Here is an 11,481-nt window from a genome sequence, read left to right as displayed (position 1 = left end):
CACGGGGGTGCTTAACTTTTTTCCAGGTGTATATTTAATACAGTTAGAAATTTCACTAACAAGAGGTCGTATCTGGTTCTATTATGAATTATTTGTAAGACTTATTATCATAACATCATGGACAAGGAACCATTTGGTTTTTCAGGACTGTCATTAATTCTTTTTCAGGAATCGATTCCCTTCTTAAATTAAGTCTTTTAAAATGCTGGCCTCTACTATTGTTAATGCGAACCCATTCCATGAACCTCGTCCGTCTCTTCCTGGAAATTATCGTCCAAATCAATAGACAGCAGACAAGTGCCCAAGGATTAGAAAATTTCGAATGGTATTCCTATTTGTAAGAGGTGTGGTAAGAGTTACCCTAAAAGTATAGCCCATTTACTTTTACTTATGTAGCGAAAGAAAAATATGTACGAGTTTGATTTTTTTGTATAAAAAAAAACTCTTCAAATTCAGTTAGTAAAATATCATAAAAGAAGTTAGCCAACATGGATTCACCAGAGGAAATTTTCGCCTTAGTAGTTTGTTAATTTTTTAAGTCTGAGCAATGGAAATTCTATACTTTGTGTTTGGATTTTTAAAAGGCTTTTGATAAGCTTTCGCACAGAAGATAAACTAAGAGAATAACATTAGTAAGGGGTCGAAAACATTAGTTAATAGTATTGCAGGGCAGGAGGTTGTTATTGATAGACTCTTGGTACTAGTAGAATGTCTCAGGAGTCCGTGCTTGGGCCTTTGCTCTTTCTTACTTACATTAATGATATCAAGCACGTACGCAAGGAGGGGGGGGGGGCGTCCGAACACCCTATTTTTGTGATGTAAAAAATCATGCTTATACAGTTATAGCACAGCTGTACTCAATGTTTTCTACATAGTCTACATTCTGATGAAGCATTAGCATTTTTTTGGGTTTGAAATAGACGCACGCAATGGCTTCTGTTGACACTTTGTAATTGGAACCCAAAGCCGTATTGCTACTGCCAGGTTTTGCAAGCCGGATTCTTTACATAGGTGTCTGTGACTCTTTGGACACAAATTTCAAAAATTAAAAAAAGAGCAACACAGTCCATTTCTTTTAAAATGATATATTAAAAAAGTCAAACGTATATCAAATGTTTGTTATACTGATGGTTATCACAGTTGCATCCAGAGCTATATATAACTGTCTCTTTTTCGTCAAAGTCCACACAGGCTGGTTCAATTACTTTAGAAGAAGATGAATTATTATTCTTTGCTCTCTTATTACAATACAGTCAGTGATAATTTCACTTTAAAAATTGCCACTATACGTTCTTTATTATTAAACTCACAATCACGCCGTCTAGATCTAGATAATAATCTTTCGATGCGTACATGTATTTACACCGCGACAGAAGTCCAGAAGATTTCACGAAATACTACATATTTTGGTGTAATAATACTCAATTAAAATAACGAAAAAATTCAGAAAGTTCTAGTAACGTGATGCAACAATATAACAATCCCAATTCATAACAATTGATGAAGACTTAATCGATGGAAGACAAGATGGCTTTCTCTACCTCTCCAGGACAGGCCCCAGATACTGGCTGACTGCTTAAAAGCGTGCTTCAGTGTGCCAATTTTCTTTATTGCAGAAAACACAAAGACAACTGTACATTTTCATAAAAACTTCATTAATCAACAACCACGGTTTAGCCAGTAAAGGCATCATCAGGTACTGGTGAAATCATTATCATTAATAAATGACGTTTTTGTGATACTTACAACTGTGTTTGTTTCACCAAGTACAAATGATTTCAAGTATCACACACATAAATATTTTTATGTTACTGAAGCTCTTTGCCACACTGCCACTAAGTCTATGTTTATGTGAACATTCAGCATCTAGTCTCTGCTAGTTGAATGATTACTTGAGGTCTACACAAACTGAGTGCTCTATCTTTAATACATAATCATTATGACGCTGCTATCAACACTGAAATAGTATGCAAGTTATTTATAGAAAAGCACTCCCAGAAGAATGGGGCATACTAACATGTTATTTCAGTTATGCACACATGTACGTATATGATAGCTACTGATTGAAATAGCTAATATACTATTGTTGTATAGTTGTTTAAATTAATTATATAATTTAACAATTAATAACTATTCTGCATGTAAATAGTACAGCACTTTACTATAATAAAACATACATATTTATGCTAATTTAAGTCTAGCTCCTCATACAATGTTACAAAAGAATGATGATTTGTTGACTTTTCATTGGATGTTTGTGGATTTTATGTGAACAGCCGTGAAATTGTTTAAGCTATATTTCATGCAAAATTGTTTCGAGATTTAATCTCATAGCCCCTATTTTTTACAAATTTTCTGGAAGCATACCTTTAGACCCCCGTAGTATTAGCTTGCTGATTGTGCTTTGTACAGTATGTGTTGCTTTTGATCTCACAAATGAGAACCCCTCTTTCAAACATTCTGTGCACGAATTTCGATATTTATAGTAGCATAATCAATAAAGTTTGCAGATGGCATTAAACTAGTGGGGATTTCTAACTATATTAAAGATGTTGAGGTCTACAGAATGACTTGAATAAATTGGTAAAGTAAACAAACATTTGGCAAATGACCTTTCAATATAGTAGGTATTTGGGATTTTAGGGGGCAAAGTACTAAGCCTATCTGCATCAAACAAATGTTATTTGTATTTAACAATAAAGTAAATGATGCATGTGCACAGAAAATAAAATGCAGGATAAAAATGTCCCCATGTTTAGTCTTTTGCAAAAAAAGGGGTAGAAAGTTAAATAAAATTAAAAAGGCCAATGACCCATAAAAAGTTAAAACTACAATTAATGTGGACAATGTTACTACCACCAATGACATTGTTCAATGTCGAAAGCAAACCAAGAGACAAAATATGACTAGAATGATGCCACCGCTGGAAATCTTAGCTATAAATTGGGCAATATGACTTGAGTGTCACAAAGTCCTTTCTAGAGGAAACTGATAATAAAGAAACTGTGACCAATGCAGAGCCTTGACAAGACAACTTCCACTCTCCAATTCCTATGTAAATTAGATGGCCAAACAACAGGCTTTATCTGAAAAAGTTGGCTCTGATGTTGTTAATCCCAAATCGACCGCCACTTGGGTGAAGCCTCGTCTTAATGACAGGCCTGAAGTCTACATAAGGGAGAGACTGTAACAATGCCAAAGTAGATGGATTCAATTTAACTACAGCACTAGGAAGCTTATTCCTACGAATACCAACATGACTAGGAATCAATAAAAACTAAATAGAGGTGGATAACAACAAAAATAAGCCAGTCTCCTGTGAAAGTCCAAGAGAAATAGATGGGAAGTCACATTAAGACTAAGGTTATTTCTATCCAAATTATACTTACAATTAAAATTATGATAACCCACTTGTATATCTTGCATTTATCATAATTAAAACCCATCTGCCATTTATTTGCCCAACTCACTAAATGATCTAAATCCTTTTTTAAATCAGCACAATCTTCTTCACAGCTAGCAACACCCAAGACCTTAATATCATCTGGAAATTTAAGTAATTTATTGACTATTCCTTCCTCTATGTCATTGATGTAAATCAAAAAGAACAAAGGTCCTAAGACTGAGCCCTGAGGTACCCCACTTGTGACATTAATCCAGTTTGACTGAACTCCATTTGTAACAACTCTGCTTTCTTCCATCCAGCCATTGTTTTATCCAATTTGTTAACTTATCCTCCACACCTATAGAGTTAATTTTTTACAAGCCTTTTATGGGGCACCTTGTCAAACGTTTTCTGAAAATCCAGATACACCAAATCTACACCCTTACCCTCATTTACATCATCAGTAACCTTTTCAAAGAATGTTAAAAGATTTGTAAGGCAAGATTTTCCCTTAGTGAAACCATGTTGACTATCCAATAAAATTCTAAATTTTGTTAAATGACTTTGCAAAGAATCTTTTAAGACTTTCCAAAACTTTTCCCACAACTGATGTAAGACTAATGGGTCTTTAATTACTGGGACAATTCTTATCACCTCCCTTGAAAAAGAGGAGTTACATTAGCTAACTTCCAATCCTCTGATATCTGCCTATTATTCAAGGACTGACAAGAAATAGTAGAAAGTGGCTCACATATCCAATCTCCTTCAAAACCCTTGGGGAAATATTGTTTGGCCCAGGAGCCTTATCATTTTTTAAACTTCCCAATTTGTTCTTAACCAGCTCAGAATTAATGCAGTCATCTTGTTTGAATGTGAATAGAAGAGATGATAACCTGAGCAGTTGGTTTTTGTCACAAGAACCACAAGTTAACTGACCACAGCAAGATTGTTTAGTGTGTCCCAACTGCTGATAGTGAAAATAACCATCGGTTGTAAAGATATGGGGAGACTGTACATATCATATACCTTGCTTTAACAGTGGCAGGATGATGATGAATATTAAACATCAAGGCCAGATCCCTAGTCGCCTCAAATATTCCATTTATATGAGTGGACGCATGTCGCACTGCTGACATTCCTTGAGAGAAAAGACCAGCGAGTGGCTCAAACTCTAAGAGGACAATAAAGCCCCTGTCAACAAAAACTCCACAAGTTGAATTCAAAGATGAATGAGAAGTACCCTCAATAGGTATAGCCCTCATACATTTTGACTTTAAGAGGAGTTTGCTGTCATGTGGTTGAGTTGTTTCAACCAACAATTTCCCCAGATCTTAGTTTCTTAACTGACAAGTTTCTCTAAGCCTTTTTGATATGAAAAAAGGTGACATTTTGAATAAAGATTTGTCAAATAAAGAATGTAAAAACCGTAACCCCTGTACAGCAGGAACAGGAGAGGGTGGTTACAAAGTGGTCTAGCATACTACATCATTAGGCATATTATGGTATATGTATCAACACTGACCATATGTTAATGGTGACATGACACATGCATAATGGCATAGTAAAGCGCTTTGTTACAAAGTGTTTTTGATTGCAGTATAAATCATACATTGACAAAAAATCAAATTTATATTTCAAAAGAAATTATAAATATGTCATGTGTTTGAAATATCTGTTTTTCAGACTTGGTAATGTTCACAAGTTATTAATGTTTATCGATAAAAGGTGTCATGATACTAAATACCAAACATTAAACTGTTAATATAAAGTATTCAATCTCTATTTTCTTAGCCTTAAAACATACTAAGTGCAGAACTCTGTTCAAAATTTCAGCAATGTTTATCTTTATCAAATATTTCATGATTTAAATTATTTTCTCGATGACTATGAAAATATACTCTAGTTTATGTTCAAGATATTGTATTTAACTCTTTCATTATCAAATTTATAGATAAACAATGTTTTCAGTGTGAGCTTTATTTTTTAGACAGACAACAAAGATGTATTTTAATGTTTTGTTACTTATATGAAATTGAAACTGGTAATCTTTGGATACTTTGAAATTGAATACCATTTCTTCATGGTGGTACAAGATTCCAAAGTCACATGGCAGTGCTTTAGAGAGAGTCATTTATATTCCCATGGCAGTAAAAAAAAAAAAAAGTTGTTTCACACAGAGAAAAAAAAAAGCTGACAATTTCCTGTGCTGAATAATTGCCATTGCTAACTATTATATAGTAAAATTTTGTTTACATGATGTCAGTGTTATGGTAATAAATAATTTTAACAGGCATATTTGTGTAATTAGGAGATCAAGATAGAAATGTGAATGATAATAGCAGCCTTTGATCCCAATAATTTTGATAGGGAACTAACTTGAATTGAAGAAAATATTACAAAAATATTACATACAGTCAGTTCTACACTAAAATGTTGATATGTGGAAACTTTCTGCTAAAACAGAATGACAGTTGGAAGCATATGAAATATGGTGTTATAGATATATAATAAATATCAGTTGCATAGAAAAAACTAAAGAAATAGTCCTGGAATGTGGAAATACAAAAAGACAACTGCTGGACATGTTTAGGAAATAGAAAATGCACTATTTTGGGCATACAATTAAGTTTTAAGGTAGACTGGCAGAAACAGTGATAGTAACATCAAAGGAAAAAGAGCAAGAGACTCACTTGAATCAATGACATTAGCAAATGGATTGGACATGAAAAGTTTGAATTAGGGAAAGCTGATCTAGACAGTAATGAACAGAAAAAAAATGAAAAATCAGTCATCAACCTTCAGAATTGGTGAGGACACCACAACTGATTGAGTGTAATTAGTTTCATGTTATCTAGTATATGTTATCTTTTGATGTACAGTTTTTTTATTGTTTTTCTGTTAATAAATCTTTAAGTATACTGAAATATTTACTGTATTATGAACACTGAACATTTATTGATGTTTTACCTACAAGTCTGCATTTGTAAAATTTAGTAGTAAGAAGAAAGCAAAAGAAAGCTAAAAAAAACAATATGTGGCCATCAAATTATGGTAGATTACACTAGAAATAAAAGCTTAACACTTATGATTCATAATCAGTAATGTAAAGATAAAAAAATTAAATTCAGAGGAAATGTCATCTCAGATGCCCCTACTGAAAATGTGGTTAAACATTTATAATTCTACACTAACATTAAATATTTTGCATCACCTTGTATAGAAAACTGTTATTCCTAAAATAAAGTGACATGCCTAAAATTTGTAACTAAATTTATGGAACAGTTAAATTTAAAAATTCAGTCACAGCTGTAGTGAGATTATATGCTGTAGGGTTCAAATTAATTAATTTTATTCCTAGATATAAATGGGTACAATTGTTCCTATAATATATTAAAAAAATTACAACACTTCTATTAAAACATGACAGTGATCCATCTTCAGTTAAAATCCTCACCTAATATTTTGCAAATACTTTTCATTACCATTCATCTGTATGGTTACACGAGCCTAACAAAACAATTGACTTAGTATTTAACTTCTTCTGGGTAGTCAATTTGAAAACTTTACTAAGTTGGCAATAAGTTAGGAGCATAGCTGATTCATATATAAAGGACAGAAAAGATGGAATAAACCAGTTAACCTAAATCAATAGCTAAATCAAAAGTTAAAATAGCTTTCAAGTGGCTTAATTAGAAGTATTTAACTCCTACATTTAAACTATACTCAATAAAGATGGAATTTTTTGAACATCACTATAAAAATGCATATTTTGGGGTTCCAAGTCTAAAGTTTTGAGTACACATATTTCATACTCTTAATTATATTTACTTGTCAAAATTTATCAAACAAGATAACAGCCATGCCTACTATGAAATTAACAGTACAAAGTAGAAAAGCTACAGACTTCCAATACTTAGTTGTTGTTTTTTTTTAAAAGAAAAACATTAAAGGTTGAAAAGGTATCATCAACATTAAACATATATTGAAATGTTTTTTTTTAATTCTGGCAAAACAGTATAATGAAAGTTTATTTCTGTCTCATTTATTATTATAAAAACATAGCGAAATAATGTCAGTCAAGGGTAAACTTATTTTTACATTTCAATATATTTTTCCCCAAGAGCATTACATAATAGGAATACTAGAAAACTTAAAAACAAAGTTTAACAATTAGCTAATGGCAATATTTCATTATCAAGATCAAGGTTTTTGTTAAATATTTCCAAATAAAACTTCAACTTTCAAGCATCATAGAAGTAATAATTAGCTAAGGATTTTTGTTGTTTTTTCTCATCAGATAATAATGAAAAAATAAATAGCTACTGCAAAAATACTGTTTTTTATTTAAGAATGCAAAGAAATACAAAAAGGATATTGTAGGAAAAAGCCTGAAATTCAGATAATCTTTCAAAAAATAGTTGACTAATATTTAATGAATTTGTTGAATAGTAACAAATTCTTCCTCCAATGTCTTACATCCAAGATTTTCACCTCAGAAAGTGATGACACTGCGCAATCTGCAAAACAAATATTAAATGAACATATGCATATGAAAAGTGGTTTGTCACAATGAAGTACTTATCTGTTATTCAACAAGGCAAACTAAGTTCTTTCCTCATGTCTTATTTGTTCATTAAAGATTGGAAAAAGATGGGAGTAAAAACAGCATTCCAGATCTCTTACTTGCTACAAATCATGGTTGATGCTTTGACAGTAAAATGGTCTAAGAATAGTTATTTCAACTGGTAATCTCAGTTAGGAGGTTAAAATATCAACAAAGTTATGATTTCATTACAAGATGAATCATCTATTATGATTATAATCATTAAGATTTTCCTTTGCTTTTTGATGTACTATCAAAAAATTACACAAAATCAGAAAAATTTTGTGTATCTTCTAATTTCAGGATGAATTTTAAATTGTAACATCAAACTTTAAGGGTAATTTTTGGCTATTGTCATTACATTATCTGTTAATTATAATATCATACTATCAGGATATTTTGACTATTATCATTAAATTATTTCTTGACTGTAGTATCAAACATCAAATGTAGTTTGGCTATTATCCTTACATTTTCTGTTGACAAAATGCTCAAACTCCTCAAGTTTGTGTGATCTTACTTATGTAGACAAAAAAACCATTGCACATGATGTATATTTTCCTTGGATATGTGAGGTAGCTAACATGTATGTATATAAATTTGCATAACCTTTTTTTTTATTTTTCTCACTACCTTCCTTATTATTTTCTTCTTTGGTAGACAGGCAAGATACATCTGAAATGCTATTTTTTTAAAACACTTCTGATTTGAAATCCTTAACATACTAGTTACATAAATGTAAGTGAAAAAAATATGCAGATGAGCATTAATTTGATCACATTTGCCGGGCATACAAAATGCATCCAAAATAGTTTTGATAAAGAAATCATAACAAGAAAATTTTAACAAACCAAATAAAACCCTAACAGTTTTGATAAGTGGATCTCTCTTTATTGGGGCAAAGGTAAGATGAAGAAATGGAGTATAAGCTGTGAACCTAAACTGCAAAATAGGAAGTAATCCTGACTGGTTGGGTGTGAGCCAAGGCATACTTTAATAATTGCATTTTCATGTAATGGGATACAAAAATAAATTTAAAAATTTAAGATTTAAAAAAAAGCATTGAAACTTATCAATGTTTTTTTTTCACTCAATAATAAATGTCAAGCAGTACAGAATTCACTGTAAAAACTTTTTTTTAAATCTAAAAATAAAATGATTATTCAAAATGAGTAAATAAATTATCATATAAGATTTAAAATAAGTTAAAAGTAGCAACTAAAACCAAAAGAACAAAATGTTAATGAATGGGGGAAAAAAATATATATAAAAACTCATTTGTGCAAGGAACAAGGTTAATGCCACAAAAGTTGAGACTGAAAATTTAGTAAGCTCTTTTTATCTCTCTATCTGCTTTTGACTAGAACCCAGTTTCAATACCAAAATGAATCAGATCATTAATAAAATGGCCAGATTAGTTTAAGTTGTTTGGCAAAAAAAAGAGTTAAACCAAATGGATGGTTGACAGTGAGCGTGTCAAGACATTTTTACAGTTACATTCAAAATTGAATTAAATAACTTCATTATCAATGCATTTTAATAAACTAAGCATCAAGATGTAGTTTATAACTCAAGTTTTAATTTTCTAAATGCAAAAAATATATTTAAATAAATTATTAATCTTCATTTATCTGTATCATGCAACACTTGTTTACTCCCAATTGCTCATTTTAGATTTTCTTCCTACCCCTATATGACCTTCTGAGTTTGGCACAAATTACACACTTATAGTACCAATATCTCTAAGCCATAATGTAACTGTATAGCTTCCAAGCTTATTGCATTATTGAGGTATAAACAAGTGAAACCCACATATTACATTGTTTATATCCTGTCTTTTACAAAAGTCAATAACTCTCTCTGACATATGCTATTGGATTATTTACAACCAACAGAAAGAGAAGACCTTATTTTTGAGATTCCTTACAAGATTTGTTTATTCAGGCAACAGGTTTGGAAATATTTGGCCTCTATTTGCCATTGTGGTGTGCAGCTTGACCAGCTAATGGAATTTTTTTAACCCAATTATAGCTTAGTTAGAAAGCCAGTTAAATTATAGTAATTTTAGAACACTATATTTTAAGTGTGTGATAATATTTTGTTCTGTAAGTTGCATGTTTGAAATAAAAAATGATTATGTTATGAAACACCAAAATTGTTACATGTTCAAAAAGTATGTTTATAATTTTTCATCTTCCCAATGGTAATAAGAGACAAAAATCTGGATTAAGCACTAAATTTCTTACTTTTTTTTCATATACATTTCCTATTATTATTATTATTATAAATGCAACTAAAATGTAAAAATTAGAAATGTATTATGTTAGCTGAGACTTTAATGTAAAACAATTTATTAAAAAATTACTTGTGATAGTGCACACACATTGCAAGGTATAATTGTGTGAATCAACACATGTGCTGGTAACTTGCTATCTTGCTGTGACAACTGCCTTTCAGCATAGTCCTAGAGAATTTAAGTGCAGATGTAAAGAAATAAAACTAAATGAACCCAGATTTGGCTGTAAAAATAAATAGTATATGACTGTCTGTTACAATATGCAGTCATTCTAGAATATTGCCAACTTTTTTCATTTTTAAATCTCAAAGTCATTGTAGAAATCTTTCTGTATAATGGTTTGTTTAATGTATCTGAATATTTTCATTAGTACAAATTTTCCTTATGCACAGAGCTTGCATGTAAACAATATTTCATAAAAATAGGTGGCAACTACAATAATGAAGACATTGTAGTCTATCTGCTGGCTTTCTGTACAAGTTAAAGTTCAGAAAGGCCATCTTTTATTACATCAAGACGTTTGTGTGTTTGTGAAAGGGGGTTGTTAAGTGTAATAATCTTAATGATTTTAAAGAGGGAGTTAGTTTGTCAGAAAAAGTTTTGCAGAGATTCATTGCCAGTGAGTACAAACAAAAAAAGATACAAATATAACAGTTTGATGTGTTTGAATTAGTGAGCTTGATTCTAAATTTCTTTCAATATCTACCATAAATATGTTACTAAAGTTAGAAGCCACCATTATTCTGAATGTAACCCTCATTGTCGAATTCAAAGTTAATCAAAGTAAAGATAAGTTTGGCTAAGTCAATGAATTTGATATTCCAATTAGATCCAAGTGCAGTTTCTAAAGTTGCAAGACCTTCATCATGTGGAGTATTAGTTTAAAAGGAAGAAATGTCCATCAAACAGAGAAAGCTATTACGAGGCAGAAATCCTTTATCATTAACTCTTTCACCATGGGCTCAGTCCCTGGGACCAACCTCATAATCATTTTGTGCTTGTTATAGTTTCATCCTATAACATTTAAATTAGTAAGTGTATGTTAACAAAATTTGGCAGATTATCAATAAACATTACAATACTTTCATACGCAAAATATAAATTTTTTTTATTAAGTCTTAAAGTTTGTAAGGCAATGTTTTTCTAATGCCTTTTTTTTCTTTTTGCGTGTTGCTTATCCAACATGCAAAGTAATTT

General features: G+C 31.1%; 1 protein-coding gene across 1 annotated transcript in view; it reads right to left on the bottom strand.

Moving 5' to 3' along the window:
- Positions 1-7,703: 7,703 nt before the first annotated feature.
- Positions 7,704-11,481, bottom strand: part of LOC106459688 (alcohol dehydrogenase class-3-like) — a 25,601-nt gene continuing 21,823 nt past the window's right edge. Inside the window, exon 10 of the mRNA XM_013919331.2 lies at positions 7,704-7,902. Coding sequence (XP_013774785.1) covers positions 7,878-7,902 — 25 coding nt within the window. The 3' untranslated portion in view covers positions 7,704-7,877. The remainder of the gene's footprint in view (positions 7,903-11,481) is intronic.

Source organism: Limulus polyphemus, unplaced genomic scaffold (assembly GCF_000517525.1).
Source record: "Limulus polyphemus unplaced genomic scaffold, Limulus_polyphemus-2.1.2 Scaffold648, whole genome shotgun sequence".
In the NCBI taxonomy this organism is placed as follows: Eukaryota; Metazoa; Arthropoda; class Merostomata; order Xiphosura; family Limulidae; genus Limulus; species Limulus polyphemus.
The sequence above is the reverse complement of the archived record's forward strand: the minus strand, read 5'-3'. Positions and strand labels throughout refer to the sequence as shown.